At 50.2% G+C, this 20,271-nt stretch overlaps 1 protein-coding gene across 1 annotated transcript in view; it reads right to left on the bottom strand.

The window, feature by feature from the left end:
* Positions 1–17,718, bottom strand: part of smyd5 (SMYD family member 5) — a 35,134-nt gene extending 17,416 nt beyond the window's left edge. Inside the window, exons 1-5 of the mRNA XM_078205933.1 lie at positions 17,613–17,718; positions 12,853–12,992; positions 6,598–6,719; positions 3,006–3,075; positions 945–1,049 (exon numbers count right to left, since the gene is read on the bottom strand). Coding sequence (XP_078062059.1) covers positions 945–1,049; positions 3,006–3,075; positions 6,598–6,719; positions 12,853–12,978 — 423 coding nt within the window. The 5' untranslated portion in view covers positions 12,979–12,992; positions 17,613–17,718. The remainder of the gene's footprint in view (positions 1–944; positions 1,050–3,005; positions 3,076–6,597; positions 6,720–12,852; positions 12,993–17,612) is intronic.
* Positions 17,719–20,271: the final 2,553 nt, after the last annotated feature.

The following is a 20,271-nucleotide window of genomic DNA, read 5'->3' as shown; positions in this document are numbered from 1 at the left end:
TTGGTGACCCCGGTGTGAGTCGGGGTATTTGGTGACCCCATTGTGAGTTGGGGTATTTGGTGACCCCGGTGTGAGTCGGGGTATTTGGTGACCCCGGGGTATTTGATGACCCCGGTGTGAGTCGGGGTATTCGGTGACCCCGGTATGAGTCGGGGTATTCGGTGACCCCGGGGTATTTGGTGATCCCGGTGTGAGTCGGGGTATTTGGTGACCCCCGGGGTATTTGGTGACCCCGGTGTGAGTCGGGGTATTCGGTGACCCCGGTGAGAGTCAGGGTATTCGGTGACCCCGGTGTGAGTCAGGATATTCGGTGACCCCCGGGGTATTTGGTGACCCCGGTGTGAGTCGGGTTATTTGGTGACCCCGGTGTGAGTCGGGGTATTCGGTGACCCCGGTGTGAGTCGGGGTATTCGGTGACCCCGGTGTGAGTCGGGGTATTTGGTGACCCCGGTGTCAGTCGGGGTATTTGGTGACCCCGGTGTCAGTCGGGGTATTTGGTGACCCCGGTGTCAGTCGGGGTATTTGGTGACCCCGGTGTCAGTCGGGGTATTTGGTGACCCCGGTGTCAGTCGGGGTATTTGGTGACCCCGGTGTGAGTCGGGGTATTTGGTGACCCCGGTGAGAGTCGGGGTATTTGGTGACCCCGGTGTGAGTCGGGGTATTTGGTGACCCCGGTGAGAGTCGGGGTATTTGGTGACCCCGGGGTATTTGGTGACCCCGGTGAGTCGGGGTATTCGGTGACCCCGGTGAGAGTCGGGGTATTTGGTGACCCCGGTGAGAGTCGGGGTATTTGGTGACCCCGGTGAGAGTCGGGGTATTTGGTGACCCCGTTGAGAGTCGGGGTATTTGGTGAGCATGCTGTTATTGACGTTGTTGCCTGGCTTTGGTTTTCCTGACCTCAGTGTTAAGATGGAGAATGAGGGCCGTCCACTCGCAACTCGCACCTGGAATTTGTCTCCAATCAGTTTGTGAACGATCTCCTCCTCCTCATTGGCTGTCCGGCTGCAGAACTGGGAGAAGAGCTTCATCCAGCGACCCTTGTCTTTAGCCTTTGGATAGAAGAAGAAGCAGAAATGCGGAAGTTCAACTCAAACTCTGGCATTGATAGCACAGTGCCAACTGTCAGGCCCAGCTGGCAGGAGAAGCCAGCTCCTACATCTGAAGACCATAAATAGTTGGCATAGCTGAGAAATGGAGCGAAAGGATCGTTTGTCATCGAGCAAGACGGCACCAACATCAAACGGATTCAGAATATTTCGTGCAGTATCCCAAAATACTTGGGACATGGAAATTCCTAATTGAATAAAGCCCAGGATCTACCTAGTTCCCCTTGTACCCACCTGGTAGTCACATGATAATATTGCTGAAGAGACAAGTTGCTGAAGTTTTTCCTCTTACACTCATCAGGACAGACTCAAGAATACCAAATTTCAAACCACCACAACAATTTATACTCCCGAAGAAACGGGTGCTGATTGGTTGGCAAGGAAACTCTGATTGGCCAAGGCATTGTCATGGAGAAAGCAACAGGGATCTATCGGCTCCCCAAGCTCTCTGTAATTAAAACAAAATGCTATTCGTTGCTTTCTCCATTGTGTACCCTTTTCTACTGGAACACAAATTGTTGAAATTTGGCAGCTACGACTCTCACCAATGTTTACAGATGCACCATAGAAAGCATTCTTTCTGGTTGTATCACAGCTTGGTATGGCTCCTGCTCTGCCCAAGACCGCAAGGAACTACAAAGGGTCATGAACAAAGTCCAGTCCATCGCACAAACCAGCCTCCCATCCACTGACTCTGTCTACACTTCCCGCTGCCTCGGCAAAGCAGCCAGCATAATTAAAGATCCCCCACACCCCGGACATTCTCACTTCCACCTTCTTCCATCGGGAAAAACATACAAAAGTCTGAGGACACGTACCAACTGACTCAAGAACAGCTTCTTCCCTGCTGCTGTCAGACTTTTGAATAAGTTGATCTTTCTCTACACCCTAGCTATGACTGTAACACTGCATTCTGCACTCTGTCCTGTCCTCCTCTATGAACGGTATGCTTTTTCTGTATAGTGCACAAGAAACAATACTTTTCACTGTATGTTAATACATGTGACAATAAATCAAATTAAAAGGTTAGGACTTCTTACATTTGTTCTGATGAGTGCAAGATGACAAGTAAGATGCAAATCTGAGCTACAAAGTGATTTTATAAAGGAGGTGCTGGTTAATCACAGGAATCAAATCTCTATCAATGACCTGGACATGAGGTGAGGAAGCCCCCAATGTGGAGAGCTTTAGGAACCTCAGTTTAAAGTCACCCATCCCTCCCAAGCAGGAGCTCTCTACACAGCGCACGTCTCAAATACTGTGCCCCAAAGTGTTACATTCAACAAGAAATATGTCCAATTCCCATTTGATTTCCACCACCTCCTATAGGACCCTGTTCCGCACAAGGTTCACAGAATGAATTTTTATAGTCACAGGTGTTATATGAGAAAACACAGCAATGTTGAATCAAGACATTTCTGATCCAGTCAAACTTATTTTTTGTGATGTTGGCTGATAATTAAATATTGTTAAAGGGCAGCAGGGGGAACGCCCCTGCCCCACTTTGAAGGAGTGCCCCTGGATCTGTTACAGATGGGGCTTCCGTTTAACTTCACATCTGAAAGATGGCACCAGCGGCAGAGTAGCACTTGTTCAGTACTGCAAGTGGGAACATCAGCCTGGGTTCAACACTCAATCCTCTGGAGCAGGGCTTGAATCTGCTGACTCAAGAGGCCAGTGTTCTAGTCACTGCGGCAGGGCTGGAAGTGTGGGATGATTTTTTTTACATTGAAGGGGCTATATAAATACAGCTTCTTTCTGTAGCGGAGGCCAGCTAATTTAGTACAGATATAGAATAACCAAACTGACTCTCATTGACACCATTTTCTGTCTCTTGTTAGGCAAAGGAAACCCATCATCCATCGGTTTAGATACAATAATCTGGGAATTGCTGTTTACCTGTTTCACCATGGCAACCATCCTAGCCATTAGCATAATGCTGGCTGTTTCCGGAGGGTAATGCATGTTCCTGTAACAAAAATATATTTTTTAAGCACTCATATGTCCCATGGCACTGCACATGGAATGGGGAGGCAGTGGTATTATCACTGGACTAGTAATCTAGGGTAATTCTCTGGGGGAACCCGGGTTCGAATCCCACCACGGCAGATGGTGAAATGTGAATTCAATAAATATCTGGAATTAGAATTTGCTGCTGGTGATGAAACCACTGTCGGAAAAACCCACCAGGTTCACTAATGTCCCTTAGGGAAGGAAATCTTCCGTCCTTACCAGGTCGGGCCTACATGTGACTCCAGAGCCACAGCAATGTGGCTGTCAAATGCCCTCTGGAATGGCTGAGCGAGACACTGAGTTCAAGAACAACTAGGGATGGGCAATAAATGCTGGCCCAGCCAGCGATGACCACGCACGAATGAATAAAATAAATCTTTCAAAAAAGCAGGGTTAGAGAATGAGGGCTAATTGACTAGTGTGTGAAAACATGATTCATTCGAAAATCATATATTTTTTATAAACGTATTCCTACATGCACATTTACCACGTAAATCTGTGTTTGTCAAACTTTTTCCCCGGACGCACTTTAATCAACTGGTAGACCTTTGCGACCCACGCCATGTTCACCGACCTTTACTGTGACAGGTGAGCCTGCAAGGTCTTCACGATCTCACTCTAATCAGGTTCACAGGGTGAGAGGGCAAGTCGCACATCAGGTTCAAAGTACGGTGGCACAGAGGTTAGTGCTGCTGCCTCACAGGGACCCGGGTTCAATTCCAGCCTCGGGTCACGGGTCTGTGTAGAATCTGCAAGTTCTCCATGTGTCAGTGTGGGTTTCCTCCGACTGCTCCAGCTTCCTCCCACAGTCCAAAGACATGCTGGTTAGGTGAATTGGCCATGTTAAATTGCCCCTCAGTGTACTCGAACAGGTGCCCGAGTGTGACGACTGGGGGATTTTCACAGTAACTCCATTGCAGTGTGAAAGTAAGCCCATTTGTGACACTAACAAATAAACTTAAATATCTAACGTAAGCTAGCAAGGCTGCACAATTTGTAAGGTTCTCAATGCAGCTTTCATCCAGCTGCGTTGAGAACTACTGCATCAACTTTAAACAAGAAAATGTACTTCTAAATTCTCAGCAATATCACTAATTCGGCGAGCCACTTAGTGAGACACATTTCAGTTTTTCAGCTGACCTCCCATCTAGGACAGTGCGAGCCATGTCTAATGCTGTGGGGAGAATTCATCTCTGCAACAGTGTGGAGTATTTTCTCTGCAGCTCCGCGGTAAGGTACCATGCAAGAGACCAATCGAGCTTTATCATTCAATGTTAAACTTGAGCTGCTGATTTCAGTTCTTGCTGCATCCTTTGAAAAAAATCCAAAAGGTTTGTTCTCCAGGTCGCCATGCTTAAGTCTTCAGATGTCTTTGCAGTTTTAAACTCTCATCCGCCAGTATTTCCCCACACAAATGGGCTTTTTGCATCCTGAGCTGTGTTGGTGCAATTAACAAAACCATACAAGAAACCACCTTTATGCTGCTTTGTTCACCAATTTTTACAGATGCACCCGAGAAAGCATTCTTTCTGGTTGTATCACAGCTCGGTATGGCTCCTGCTCTGCCCAAGACCCGCAAGAAACTACAAAGGGTTGTGAACGAAGCCCAGTCCATCACTCAAACCAGCCTCCCATCCATTGACTCTGTCTACACTTCCCGCTGCATTGGAAAAGCAGCCAGCATAATTAAGGACCCGATGCACCCCGGACATTCTCTCTTCCACCTTCTTCCGTCGGGAAAAAGATACAAAAGTCTGAGGTCACGTACCAACCGACTCAAGAACAGCTTCTTCCCTGCTGCCGTCAGACTTTTGAATGGACCTACCTCGCATTAAGTTGATCTTTCTCTACACCCTAGCTATGACTGTGACACTACATTCTACACTCTCTCCTTTCCTTCTCTATGAATGGTATGCTTTGTCTGTATAGCGCGCAAGAAACAATACTTTTCACTGTATGTTAATACATGTGACAATAATAAATCAAAGAGTGATGTGGAGAGGGAGAAGCGGAGGTCCGAGTGTGTAACTACTTGCTGTAAATAAAGGTTTTGAGAAACTAGACTTGAGCAGCATAATTTGGGAGGCTCGGCAATCCCGCAAACCCCCGTCTGGACCACAAAATAAAACAAACCTTTAAGGACAATATACTACTATTTGTTTTTGCTGCTGCAATTTCTCCTGAGAGATGATGTTATTGCAAGATGACAAACTCAACAATACCTCACACAAGTGTCCTTTATTTAAAAATGAATTCACTGCATGTGGGCATCACTGGCAAAGTGAGCATGTGTTACACATCCCTAACTGGGAGGTCATTTCAGAGGGCAGTTAGGAATCAAACACATTACTGTGCATCCGGAGTCACACGTAGCCCAGACCGGGTAAGGATGGGAAGTTCCTTCACTGTGGTAAATCCCCGCTTAATAATGTAGTCACATTCCGGAAAAGTGCAACTTTAATGAATCAGATTTTCCCACTACAACCAATACTGTAATTACATTCTGTAACTAGTTACATTCTGTACATAGTGTCAGGGGGACGGGTTAGGGTAAATGCGTGGGTTATGGGGATAGGGCCTGGGTGGGATTGTGGTCGGTGCAGACTTGATGGGCCGAATGGCCTCTTTCTGCACTGTATGAATTCTACGATTCTGTAGGATTTTTCTGGTAAGAAAAAATACATTGAAAGGTTATATCCTGCAGTGTAAATCCTGCATCTTCCTAAACTCAGGAACTCGGCAATGAAATGTAATCAATGAAATAAATAGATTTTAAAATATAAAAGCAATGTGTTTACTCTTTCTACTTACCTTGCTCACCAATCCTCCCTCTCGCTGCTGCATCTCTCCCCCTCTCTCGGACTTCCCCACTTCCACTCACACCGACTCACGGTCCTGCTCACGCACTGACCCTCCCACATGCTCATCCTCCCGCTGACTGACTCTCCCACTGGCGCATTCTCTCTCTCACAGACTTCGCTGCTCACAGACCACCCCCCCCTCCACCACCACCCCCCCCTCCACCACCACCCCCCCTCCAACACCCCCCCAACACCACCAGCCCCCCCACCACCCCCCCTCCACCACCACCCCCCCTCCAACACCCCCCACCACCACCACCCCCCCCCACCCCCACCCCCCCACCCCCCTCTCCACCACCACCCCCACCCCACCCCCCTCTCCACCACCACCCCCACCCCACCCCCCTCTCCACCACCACCCCCCCACCCCCCCTCCACCCGCACCCCCCCCACCACCACCCCCCTCCCCCCCCCTCCACCAACAGACTGACTCGCCTGGTCGCTGCCTCTCCACTAGCCCACCCTCCCCCGCTTGTGGACTCCCCTGTCCCCCGATCCCTGAGCCCTCCCGCGCGCAGACTCGCTTTCTCGCTGAGCCTCCCGCTCGCTGGCGTACCGTGAGAGTGCTAGTCTCTGTGATTTTAACTTTAACGTTGTCTGGGCTATGAGATACTCACCGCCATCCTTCCTGCAGCTTGTTCAGGGGATGCTGAGGGTCATCTTTCGAGGGTCCAAGGCACAGAACCTGGTGATGCTGCTTCAGTGCAGCCTGTCGGCACTCAACACTACAATACAACTCCTAAAGGAAAAGGTATTGCCAGTTAGAGTCCACACTACCTTATAGAATCCTACAGAGCAGCAGGAGGCCATTCGGCCCATCGAGTCTGCACTGACCACAATCCCACCCAGACCCTATCCCCATAACCCCATGCATTTACTGTAGCTAGTTCCCCTGACACTCAGGGGCAATTTAGCATGGCCAATCCACCTAAGCTGCACATCTTTGGACTGTGGGAGGAAACCCACGCAGACATGGGGAGAAAGTGCAGACTCCGCACAGACAGTGAGCCAAGCCGGGAATTGAACCCGGGTCCCTGGCGTTGTGAGGCAGCAGTGCTAACCACTGTGCTACCCCTTGCACGCCATCTCTCCCACTGTTAAAACATATAAACATACAAACGAGGATTAGGCCTCAAGCCAGCTCCGCCACTCAGTAAGATCATGCCTGATCCAATTGTACAATCAGCCCCACACTCCTGCCGACCCCCAATAACCTTTCACCCATTTGGCAATCAGGATCCTATCTCACTCTGCCTCTAAAATATTCAGAGACTCAGCTTCCATTGAGGGAGAGAGTTCCAGAGACTCACCACTCTCTGAAAGAAAACGTTTCTCCACATCCCTGCCTTCAATGGAAAACCCTTATTTTTAAACAGTGACCCCTGGTTCTAGTCTCGCCCATGAGGGGAAACATCCTCTCAGTACCTCCCCATGTCCAGCCCCCTCACGATTTTATATGTTTCATAAAGATCACCTCTCATTCTCCTAAACTCAATGGATACAGGACCGGCCTGTCCAACCTTTCCCATATTCTGAGGATCAGTCGAATTAACTTTCTCGGAACCGTTCTTAATGCTATTATAACCTTTCTCAAGTAAGGAGATTAGAAACTGTACGCAGTGCTGCAGATGTGGTCCCACTAAGGCCCTGTACAATTGTAGAGAAACATCCCTAAGTTTATATTTCATTGCCCTTGGAGACAGCTCGGTGGCACGGTGGTTAGCATTACTGCCTCACAGCACCAGAGACCCGGGTTCGATTCCCGGCTTGGGTCACTGTCTGTGCGGAGTTTGCACGTTCTCCCCGTGTCTGCGTGGGTTTCCTCCGGGTGCTCCAGTTTCCTCCAACAGTCTGAAAGACAGGCTGGTTAGGGTGCATTGGCCATGCTAAATTCTCCCTCAGTGTACCCGAACAGATGCCGGAATGTGGCGACTCGGGGATTTTCACTGTAACTTCATTGCAGTGTTAATGTAAGCCTACTTGTGACTAATAAATAAACTTTAAAACCTTGCAATAAACACCAACATTCCATTCCAGAACCCACTTGCAGTGCCGGCAGACTAACCTTTGGCAATTTGTGTACCAGGACACCCAGATCCCTCTGCACTGCAGAACGTACTGCTTTCTGATCACCTTCATCTACTGTTCCATTTGGAAAGATGCAGCTTAATCCGGGATAGTCAACATGGATTCGTGAAGGGTAAGTCTTGCCTCACAAATTTGATTAAATTCTTTGAGGAGGTAACTAGGTGTGGAGATGAATGTAGAGCAGTTGATGTCGTATACATGGATTTTAGTAAGGCGTTTGATAAGGTTCCCCATGGTCAGCTCATGAAGAAAGTAAGGAGGTGTGGGATAGAGGGAGATTTGGCTGATTGGATAGGTAACTGGCTATCTCATAGAATGATGTGGAGATGCCAGCGTTGGACTGGGGTAAACACAGTGTGAGTTTTAACAACACCAGGTTAAAATCCAACAGGTTTATTTGGTAGCAAACACCACTAGCTTTCGGAGCGCTGCTCCTTCGTCAGATGGAGTGGATATCTGCTCTCAAACAGGGCACAGAGACACAAAATCAAGTTACAGAATACAGATTAGAATGCAAATTTCTACAGCCAACCAGGTCTTAAAGGTACAGACAATGTGAGTGGAGGGAGCATTAAGCACAGGTTAAAGAGATGTGTATTGTCTCCAGACAGGACAGCCAGTGAGACAGGCCAGTGCGAGTGCCTGCTGGACTTGCAGAATCTCACTGGCTGTCCTGTCTGGAGACAATACACATCTCTTTAACCTGTGCTTAATGCTCCCTCCACCCACATTGTCTGTATCTTTAAGACCTGGTCGGCTGTAGAAATTCGCATTCTAATCAGTATTCTGTAACTTGATTTTGTGTCTCTGAGCCCTGTTTGAGAGCAGATATCCACTCCAGGGCGGCACGGTAGCACAGTGGTTAGCACTGCTGCTTCACAGCTCCAGGGTCCCGGGTTCGATTCCCAGCTCGGGTCACTGTCTGTGTGGAGTTTGCACATTCTCCTCGTGTCTGCGTGGGTTTACTCCGGGTGCTCCGGTTTCCTCCCACAGTCCAAAGATGTGCGGGTTAGGTTGATTGGCCAGGTTAAAAATTGCCCCTTAGAATCCTGGGATGCGTAGGTTAGAGGGATTAGTGGGTAAGTGTGTGGGGGTAGGGCCTGGGTGGGATTGTGGTCGGTGCGGACTCGATGGGCCGAATGGCCTCCTTCTGCACTGTAGGGTTTCTATGATTTCTATGATTTCCATCTGACGAAGGAGCAGCGCTCCGAAAGCTAATGGCATTTGTTACCAAATAAACCTGTTGGACTTTAACCTGGTGTTGTTAAAACTCTCACTGTATTTTGTAGAAGACAGAGGGTGGTGGTGGATGGAAAATTTTCAGACTGGAGACCAGTTACCAGCGGTGTACCACAGGGATCAGTGTTGGGTCCTCTGCTATTTGCGATTTTTATCAATGACTTGGAGGAGGGGGCTGAAGGGTGGGTCAGTAAATTTGCTGATGACACCAAGATTGGTGGAGTAGTGGATGAGGTGGAGGGCTGTTGTAGACTGCAAAGAGACATTGATAGGATGCAGAGCTGGGCCGAAAAATGGCAGATGGAGTTTAACCCTGATAAGTGCGAGGTTATTCATTTTGGTAGGACAAATTTGAATGCGGATTACAGGGTCAACGGCAGGGTTCTGAGGAATGTGGAGGAACAGAGAGATCTTGGGGTCCATATCCACAGATCTCTGAAGGTTGCCACTCAAGTGGATAGAGCCGTGAAGAAGGCCTATAGTGTGTTAGTGTTTATTAACAGGGGGTTGGAGTTTAAGAGCCGTGGGGTTATGCTGCAACTGTACAGGACCTTGGTGAGACCACATTTGGAATATTGTGTGCAGTTCTGGTCACCTCACTATAAGAAGGATGCGGAAGCACTGGAAAGAGTGCAGAGGAGATTTACCAGGATGCTGCCTGGTTTGGAGGGTAGGTCTTATGAGGAAAGGTTGAGGGAGCTAGGGCTTTCCTCTTTGGAGCGGAGGAGGCTGAGGGGAGACTTAATAGAGGTTTATAAGATGATGAAGGGGATAGATAGAGTGGACGTTCAGAGACTATTTCCTCGGGTGGATGTAGCTATTACAAGGGGGCATAACTATAGGGTTCATGGTGGGAGATATAGGACGGATGTCCGAGGAAGGTTCTTTACTCAGAGAGTGGTTGGGGTGTGGAATGGACTGCCTGCAGTGATAGTGGAGTCAGACACTTTAGGAACTTCCAAGCGGTTATTGGATAGGCACATGGAGCACACCAGAATGATAGGGAGTGGGATAGCTTGATCTTGGTTTCAGATAAAGCTCGGCACAACATCGAGGGCCGAAGGGCCTGTTCTGTGCTGTACTGTTCTATGTTAGAGGCTCCGGAGCAGAACCCACTAACAGTGAGAGAGGTAGTGTCAGAGCAGTGTGGATCCTCTAACAGTGAGAGGGGTAGTGTCAGAGCAGTGTGGATCCTCTAACAGTGAGAGGGGTAGTGTCAGAGCAGTGTGGATCCTCTAACAGTGAGAGGGGTAGTGTCGGAGCAGTGTGGATCCTCTAACAGTGAGAGGGGTAGTGTCAGAGCAGTGTGGATCCTCTAACAGTGAGAGGGGTAGTGTCAGAGCAGTGTGGATCCTCTAACAGTGAGAGGGGTAGTGTCAGAGCAGTGTGGATCCTCTAACAGTGAGAGGGGTAGTGTCAGAGCAGTGTGGATCCTCTAACAGTGAGAGGGGTAGTGTCGGAGCAGTGTGGATCCTCTAACAGTGAGAGGGGTAGTGTCAGAGCAGTGTGGCCCCTCTAACAGTGAGAGAGGTAGTGTCGGAGCAGTGTGGATCCTCTAACAGTGGGAGAGGTAGTGTCGGAGCAGTGTGGATCCTCTAACAGTGAGAGAGGTAGTGTCGGAGCAGTGTGGATCCTCTAACAGTGAGAGGGGTAGTGTCGGAGCAGTGTGGATCCTCTAACAGTGAGAGAGGTAGTGTCGGAGCAGTGTGGATCCTCTAACAGTGAGAGGGGTAGTGTCGGAGCAGTGTGGATCCTCTAACAGTGAGAGGGGTAGTGTCGGAGCAGTGTGGATCCTCTAACAGTGAGAGGGGTAGTGTCAGAGCAGTGTGGATCCTCTAACAGTGAGAGGGGTAGTGTCAGAGCAGTGTGGATCCTCTAACAGTGAGAGGGGTAGTGTCAGAGCAGTGTGGATCCTCTAACAGTGAGAGGGGTAGTGTCAGAGCAGTGTGGATCCTCTAACAGTGAGAGGGGTAGTGTCAGAGCAGTGTGGATCCTCTAACAGTGAGAGGGGTAGTGTCAGAGCAGTGTGGATCCTCTAACAGTGAGAGGGGTAGTGTCAGAGCAGTGTGGATCCTCTAACAGTGAGAGGGGTAGTGTCAGAGCAGTGTGGATCCTCTAACAGTGAGAGGGGTAGTGTCAGAGCAGTGTGGATCCTCTAACAGTGAGAGGGGTAGTGTCAGAGCAGTGTGGATCCTCTAACAGTGAGAGGGGTAGTGTCAGAGCAGTGTGGATCCTCTAACAGTGAGAGGGGTAGTGTCAGAGCAGTGTGGATCCTCTAACAGTGAGAGGGGTAGTGTCAGAGCAGTGTGGATCCTCTAACAGTGAGAGGGGTAGTGTCAGAGCAGTGTGGATCCTCTAACAGTGAGAGGGGTAGTGTCAGAGCAGTGTGGATCCTCTAACAGTGAGAGGGGTAGTGTCAGAGCAGTGTGGATCCTCTAACAGTGAGAGGGGTAGTGTCAGAGCAGTGTGGATCCTCTAACAGTGAGAGGGGTAGTGTCAGAGCAGTGTGGATCCTCTAACAGTGAGAGGGGTAGTGTCAGAGCAGTGTGGATCCTCTAACAGTGAGAGGGGTAGTGTCAGAGCAGTGTGGATCCTCTAACAGTGAGAGGGGTAGTGTCAGAGCAGTGTGGATCCTCTAACAGTGAGAGGGGTAGTGTCAGAGCAGTGTGGATCCTCTAACAGTGGGAGAGGTAGTGTCAGAGCAGTGTGGATCCTCTAACAGTGAAAGAGGTAGTGTCAGAGCAGTGTGGATCCTCTAACAGTGGGAGAGGTAGTGTCAGAGCAGTGTGGATCCTCTAACAGTGGGAGAGGTAGTGTCAGAGCAGTGTGGATCCTCTAACAGTGAAAGAGGTAGTGTCAGAGCAGTGTGGATCCTCTAACAGTGAGAGGGGTAGTGTCAGAGCAGTGTGGATCCTCTAACAGTGAAAGAGGTAGTGTCAGAGCAGTGTGGATCCTCTAACAGTGGGAGAGGTAGTGTCAGAGCAGTGTGGATCCTCTAACAGTGAAAGAGGTAGTGTCAGAGCAGTGTGGATCCTCTAACAGTGAAAGAGGTAGTGTCAGAGCAGTGTGGATCCTCTAACAGTGAGAGAGGTAGTGTCGGAGCAGTGTAGATCCTCTAACAGTGAGAGGGGTAGTGTCAGAGCAGTGTGGATCCTCTAACAGTGAGAGAGGTAGTGTCGGAGCAGTGTAGATCCACTAACAGTGGGAGAGGTAGTGTCGGAGCAGTGTAGATCCTCTAACAGTGAGAGGGGTAGTGTCAGAGCAGTGTAGATCCTCTAACAGTGAGAGGGGTAGTGTCAGAGCAGTGTGGATCCTCTAACCTTCCCACTGTTAGAGGGTCCGTACTGCTCCGAAAGCGCATTCTCCCCATTGCTCATTTTGACAGTGGCTTTTCCTGGTACAGGTTCTTCCCTCCCAGTCGCTGTGCCGGACCCTCCTTCCCGCCCTCCTTCCACGTCACCCTCCTGTGAACATGTTACTGCAAGATGGACAGACCAAAGGCAGATAGCCCTGTCTCTCTTGCACTCAAGCATCTGGTCCATTACCTGGCAGGCGGGACAGAAGTCCAGGAGCTCCTTTCGGACGCTGCACAGCTCTGGGTGTGGAAGAATCAGGTTGGGGTTTCCCGACAATCTGCGGCTGTTCTCCTCGGCCGTTTCCAGGGACCTCATACAGTAATCACAGGCTGGAGAGACACTCAACAAAATGAGAACACTCTGTTCACTGCAATACTCCCTCTACACTGCCCCCATCATACACTCCCAGGACAGGTACAGCACGGGGTTAGATACAGAGTAAAGCTCCCTCTACACTGCCCCCATCATACACTCCCAGGACAGGTACAGCACGGGGTTAGATACAGAGTAAAGCTCACTCTACACTGTCCCCATCAAACACTCCAAGGACAGGTACAGCACGGGGTTAGATACAGAGTAAAGCTCCCTCTGCACTGTCCCCATCAAACACTCCCAGGACAGGTACAGCATGGGGTTAGATACAGAGTAAAGCTCCCTCTACACTGCCCCCATCAAACACTCCCAGGACAGGTACAGCACGGGGTTAGATACAGAGTAAAGCTCCCTCTACACTGCCCCCATCATACACTCCCAGGACAGGTACAGCACGGGGTTAGATACAGAGTAAAGCTCCCTCTACACTGCCCCCATCATACACTCCCAGGACAGGTACAGCACGGGGTTAGATACAGAGTAAAGCTCCCTCTACACTGTCCCCATCAAACACTCCCAGGACCGGTACAGCACGGGGTTAGATACAGAGTAAAGCTCCCTCTACACTGTCCCCATCAACCTCTCCCAGGACAGGTACAGCACGGGGTTAGATACAGAGTAAAGCTCCCTCTACACTGTCCCCATCAAACACTCCCAGGACCGGTACAGCACGGGGTTAGATACAGAGTAAAGCTCCCTCTACACTGTCCCCATCAAACACTCCCAGGACAGGTACAGCACGGGGTTAGATACAGAGTAAAGCTCCCTCTACACTGTCCCATCAAACATTCGCGGGACAGGTACAGCACGGGGTTAGATACAGAGTAAAGCTCCCTCTACACTGTCCCCATCAAACACTCCCAGGACCGGTACAGCACGGGGTTAGATACAGAGTAAAGCTCCCTCTACACTGTCCCCCATCAAACACTCCCAGGACAGGTACAGCACAGGGTTGGATACAGAGTAAAGCTCCCTCTACACTGTCCCTATCAAACACTCCCAGGACAGGTACAGCACAGGGTTGGATACAGAGTAAAGCTCCCTCTACACTGTCCCTATCAAACACTCCCAGGACAGGTACAGCACGGGGTTAGATACAGAGTATAGCTCCCTCTACACTGTCCCTATCAAACACTTCCAGGACAGGTACAGCACAGGGTTGGATACAGAGTAAAGCTCCCTCTAAACTGCCCCCATCATACACTCCAAGGACAGGTACAGCACGGGGATAGATACAGAGTAAAGCTCCCTCTACACTGTCTCCATCAAACACTCCCAGGACAGGTACAGCACGGGGTTAGATACAGAGTAAAGCTCCCTCTACACTGTCCGCATCAAACACCCCCACGACAGGTATAGCACGGGGTTAGATACAGAGTAATGCTCCCTCTACACTGTCCCCCATCAAACACTCCCAGGACAGGTACAACACGGGGTTAGACACAGAATAAAGCTCCCTCTACAGTTACAGAGCAAAAAGGTCTAGGGGTACGTGTTCATAGCTCCTTGAAAGTAGAATCACAGGTTGACAGAGTGGTGAAGAAGGCATTCGGCATGCTTGGTTTCATCGGTCAGAACATTGAATACAGGAATTGGGACGTTTTGTTGAAGTTGTACAAGACATTGGTAAGGCCACACTTGGAATACTGTGTACAGTTCTGGTCACCCTATTATAGAAAGTATATTATTAAACTAGAAAGAGTGCAGAAAAGATTTACTAGGATGCTACCGGGACATGATGGTTTGAGTTATAAGGAGAGGCTGGATAGACTGGGACTTTTCTCTCTGGAGTTTAGGAGGTCTATAAAATAATGAGGGGCATAGACAAGGTAGATAGTCAATATCTTTTCCCAAAGGTAGGGGAGTCTAAAACTAGAGAGCATCGGTTTAAGGTGAGAGGGGAGAGATACAAAAGTGTGCAGAGGGGTAATTTTTCACACAGAGGGTGGTGAGTGTCTGAAACAAGCTGCCAGAGGTAGTAGTAGAGGCGGGTACAATTCTGTCTTTTAAAAAGCATTTAGACAGTTACATGGGTACGATGGGTATAGAGGGATATGGGCCAAATGCGGGCAATTGGGATTAGCTTAGGGGTTTAAAAAAAAAAGGCGGCATGGACAAGTTGGGCCGAAGGGCCCGTTTCCATGCTGTAAACCTCTATGACTCTATGATTCTACACTGTCCCCATCAAACACTCCCAGGACAGGTACAGAACGGGGTTAGATACAGAGTAAAGCTCCCTCTACACTGTCCTCATCGAACACTCCCAGGACAGGTACAGTACGGGGTTAGATACTGAGTAAAGCTCCCTCTACACTGTCCCCATCAAACAGTCCCAGGACAGGTACAGCATGGGGTTAGATACAGAGTAAAGCTCCCTCTACACTGTCCCCTCTACACTGTCCCTAGCAAACACGCCCAGGACAGGTACAGCACGGGGTTAGAGACAGAGTAAAGCTCCCTCTACACTGTCCCCATCAAACACTCCCAGGACAGGTACAGCATGGGGTTAGATACAGAGTAAATCTCCCTCTACACTGTCCCCCATCAAACACTCCCAGGACAGGTACAGCACGGGATTAGAGATAGAGTAAAGCTCCCTCTACACTGTCCCTATCAAACACTCCCAGGACAGGTACAGCACGGGGTTAGATACAGAGTAAAGCTCCCTCTACACTGTCCCCATCGAACACTCCCAGGACAGGTACAGCATGGGGTTAGATACAGCGTTTATTTCTGTTTACTATCCAGTGAAGCTTCTGGAAGGTAGAGCACTGTTGTGACTCCAACACTGAAGACACCAATCAGTTCCCCGCTTGAGCTGCGCAGGTGGAATGAGAGTGGGGTCGAGTGAGAGTGCGGTCAAAGGTGACGGGGCAAGGTATAATGGTGGTTTATTTGACGGTATCCTAATCTCAAGGGCCGGGAAAATGACGTGAGGCCTGAAAACCCACATGATAGCTGGTGGAATTTAAATTCAACCAATTAAGTAAATCTGGAATTGAAAGCTAGCCTCAGTGTTGGTGACCATCAAACTACGCATCTGGTTCACTAATCTGCCGTGCTTGCCCTGTCTGCCTACAGGTGACTCGAGATCCATAACAATGTGGTTGACTCTTAAACCGCTCCATGAAGTGGCCCAGCAAGCCACTCAGTTACATTCATAGAAATCATAGAAACCCTACAGTGCAGAAGGAGGCCATTCGGCCCATCGAGTCTGCACCGACCACAATCCCACCCAGGCCCTACCCCCACATATTTTACCCGCTAATCCCTCTAACCTACACATCCCAGGACTCCAAGGGGCAATTTTTAACCTGGCCAATCAACCTAACCCGCACATCTTTGGACTGTGGGAGGAAACCGGAGCACCCGGAGGAAACCCACGCAGACACGAGGAGAATGTGCAAACTCCACACAGACAATGACCCGAGCCGGGAATCGAACCCGGGACCCTGGAGCTGTGAAGCAGCAGTGCTAACCACTGTGCTACCGTGCCGCCCCTTCATTCAATAAGATGACTCATCACCATGTCCTCTACAAAGGACGTGAGTGATGGGCAATAAATGCTGACCTGATATTCTCGAGAAAGAACCGAGAAAAGGGGTAAGAAATGTGGCAATATATTGACTGCCTATTCCCACTTGTCTTGATGTTGAGACTCCTTGAACAGCAGCAGGCGGGATCGTACAAATTGTTTTTAAGTTTTAAAGTTATCTATTAGTGTCATAAGTAGGCTTACATTAACACTGCAATGAAGTTACTGTGAAAATCCCCTAGTCGCCACACTCCGGCGCCTGTTCGGGTACACTGAGGGAGAATTTAGCATGGCCAATTCACCTAACCAGCACGCCTTTCGGACTGTGGGAGGAAACTGGAGCACCCGAAGGAAACCCATGCAGACATGGGGAGAACATGCAAACTCCACACATACAGTGACCCAAGCTGGAAATCGAACCCGAGTCCTTGGCGCTGTGAGGCAGCAGTGCTAACCACTGTGCCACCGCTGTACAAGTACCTATGACGGATTCCCTCTCTTGATGCAGGTCAGCTGGGTTATGACAGTGCGGCAGGTTTTTAACGGATGGCTCAAAAATTCCCAGCATTAAATTCCTGGACTTGGGCTTCAGTGGTGGGATGTGAACTCGGCATCCCTGGATTGCAGTCTCGGGAGAAGGTGGGGGAACCTCTTGACCAGCTACCCCAGCTCAGTGAGATGTCGATGGGCTTAGAAGAAGAAATGCTGGGGAAGCTTGCGTTGGAACATAAACACCGGCATGGGCCCGTTGGGCTGAGTGGCCTGCTTTGGTATTGAGATTATTATGCAAATTATATGCAATCACATGGAAAGTCTATGCAAATACATGTAAATTTTATATAAATTTATGTAAATCCTATACAAATGTGTGCAACCTCTATGTAAATGTATGTAAATTCTATATAATTCAAATGCAATTTGAGCACAGTGCCACATGGTTCTGTGCACTGGCCCAACCAGACGGGGAGTTGGGGTGGGGGGGGGAAATGCTACCTTGAGGTGTGAATTAGTGAGTGGTGCCCGGCAATGCTCTGAACCTTACCTTTGTACTTGTACAAGGCATTCCAGAGGAACTGCGCTGACACAATGGGCTGCTCCACAAAGATAGTCTCCCCTTTCCTTATATCCTTACTGGCAAAGAGTCCTTTCCCCTTGGAAACAAGGAAAAGCAAAACTGGATCAGTCTTGGAGAAAAGCAAGAGGCAGCAGGTCTGGTTCGGAAAGAGCAAAGGAGAACTATCCTGACTGTGGATCCACAGTAAGAAGTCTAACGACACCAGGTTAAAGTCCAACAGGTTTATTTGGTAGCAAACGCCACTAGCTTTCGGAGCGCTGCTCCTTCATCAGGAGGAGTGTGAGATCTGCTCACAAACAGGGCACACAGAGACACAAACTCAATTTACAGAATAATGATTGGAATGCGATTCTTTACAGCTAATCAAGTCTTAAAGGTACAGACAATGTGAGTGGAGAGAGCATTAAGCACAGGTTAAAGAGATGTGTGTTGTCTCCAGACAGGACAGCTAGATCAGACCTGCTGAGATTTTCCAGCATTTTCTGTGAATCTGAACCACACCCAATGCAAATACACCCTTCCTAAAATATGGAGATGAAAACTGTGCACAGTATTCCAGAAGTGATCTCACCAAATCCCTGTATATTTCAGGAAGTCTGGATATATTTTCTACCGTTCTGGATATGTTTCTCATAGTCTAGGTATATTTCCTGAATAATTTTATTGATATTTCCTGTAAGTCTCTTTATTTCTCAAAGGTCTGCCCATCTCCCTGCCTTCTCCTCAATCCCCACCTTCCACTCCCTCCCTCCTCCATCCCCACCTTCCACTCCCTCCCTCCTCCATCCCGCCCCTCAAACACCCGCCCCCTCAACTCATCCTCTTCTCGTCTCCAAACATCCCTGCCCTCATCCTCAAACCCCTCTCCCTTCCAATCTATCCACCCTCCCCTCATCCATTCATCCACCTCCCTTCTCTCACTCCCCCATCAACTCTTCACCTCCTCAACCCCCCACCACTCCCACCCCCTCAAACCACCTCCCCTCCTTCCTATCTCTCCTCCCAGTGACCCACCCTCCCCTTCCTTCAACCGCCAATTGCCATCCCTCCCCCCATAACCCTTGAACGCCCCCCCTCCTCAAGCCCCCAATCCTCCTCCCTCCCCCCCAGCCCCCCATTCCCCCTCCCTAACTCCTCAACCCCCCACCCTCCCAAATCCCCCTTCCCCCCCAATCCCCCTCCCTCCCCAACTCCCATCCAAACCCCTTCGACCCCCTCATCCTGCCTCCTTCTCGGCTCCCCTCTTCTGCCTCCCCTAGACCCCCTATCAACCCCTCTTTCCGCCGCACTCCACAGGCCCTCCAAAATCCTCAATCCTACCTCCTCCTCAAACCCTTCTCTGCTCTCCCCTTCCTCCGTCTCCTTCAAACCCCTCATCCTTCCCTGTCAACTCTCTCCTCCTTCCCCCAATGAACCCCCCACTCCCTCTGTTCTTTGTTCTAACCCCCCTCCTCCTCCTCCCCTCAACCCCCCTCCTCCCCCTCCCCTCAACCCCCCTCCTCCCCCTCAACCCCCTCCTCCCTTTCCCCTCAACCACCCTCCTCCCCCTCCCCTCAACCCCTCCTCCACCTCCCCTCTACCCCCCTCCTCCACCTCGCCCCTCCACCCCCTTGCCCCTCCACCCCCCTCCCCCCCCTCAACCCGCCTCCTCCCCTTCCCCTCAACCTCCCTCCTCCCCCCCCTCAACCCCCCTCCTCCCCCCCAACCCCTCTCCTCCCCTTAACCCCCCTCCTCCCCCCTCCTCCCCTCTCCCTCCCCTCCTCTCAACCCCCCTCCCCTCAACCCCCCTCCCCTCAACCCCCCTCCTCCCCCTCCCCCCAACCCCCCTCCTCCCCCTCCCCCCAACCCCCCTCCCCCCAACCCACAAGTCCACAAATCCTTGAAGGTGGCAATACAGGTGGAGAAGGTGGTGAAGAAGGCATATGGTATGCTTGCCTTTATAGGACGGGGTATAGAGTATAAAAGCTGGAGTCTGATGATGCAGCTGTATAGAACGCTGGTTAGGCCACATTTGGAGTACTGCGTCCAGTTCTGGTCGCCACACTACCAGAAGGACGTGGAGGCGTTCGAGAGAGTGCAGAGAAGGTTTACCAGGATGTTGCCTGGTATGGAGGGTCTTAGCTATGAGGAGAGATTGGGCAGACTGCGGTTGTTCTCCTTGGAAAGACGGAGAATGAGGGGAGATCTAATAGAGGTGTACAAGATTATGAAGGGTATAGATAGGGTGAAGAGTGGGAAGCTTTTTCCCAAGTCGGAGGTGACGATCACGAGGGGTCACGGGCTCAAGCTGAGAGGGGCGAAGTATAACTCGGATATCAGAGGGACGTTTTTTACACAGAGGGTGGTGGGGGCCTGGAATGCGCTGCCAAGTAGGGTGGTGGAGGCAGACACGCTGACAATCGTTTAAGACTTACCTGGATAGTCACATGAGCAGCCTGGGAATGGAGGGATACAAACGATTGGTCTAGTTGGACCAAGGAGCAGCACAGGCTTGGAGGGCCGAAGGGCCTGTTTCCTGTGCTGTACTGTTCTTTGTTCTAACCCCCCTCCTCCCCTCAATACCCCCTCCCCCTCCCCTCAAACCCCCTCCCCTCAACCCCTCAATCCCCCCCTCCCCTCCCTCAAT

This window comes from Mustelus asterias, unplaced genomic scaffold (assembly GCF_964213995.1).
Source record: "Mustelus asterias unplaced genomic scaffold, sMusAst1.hap1.1 HAP1_SCAFFOLD_1097, whole genome shotgun sequence".
Taxonomy (NCBI): domain Eukaryota; kingdom Metazoa; phylum Chordata; class Chondrichthyes; order Carcharhiniformes; family Triakidae; genus Mustelus; species Mustelus asterias.
Note: the sequence above shows the minus strand (reverse complement) of the source record. Positions and strands in the feature narration are given on the sequence as shown.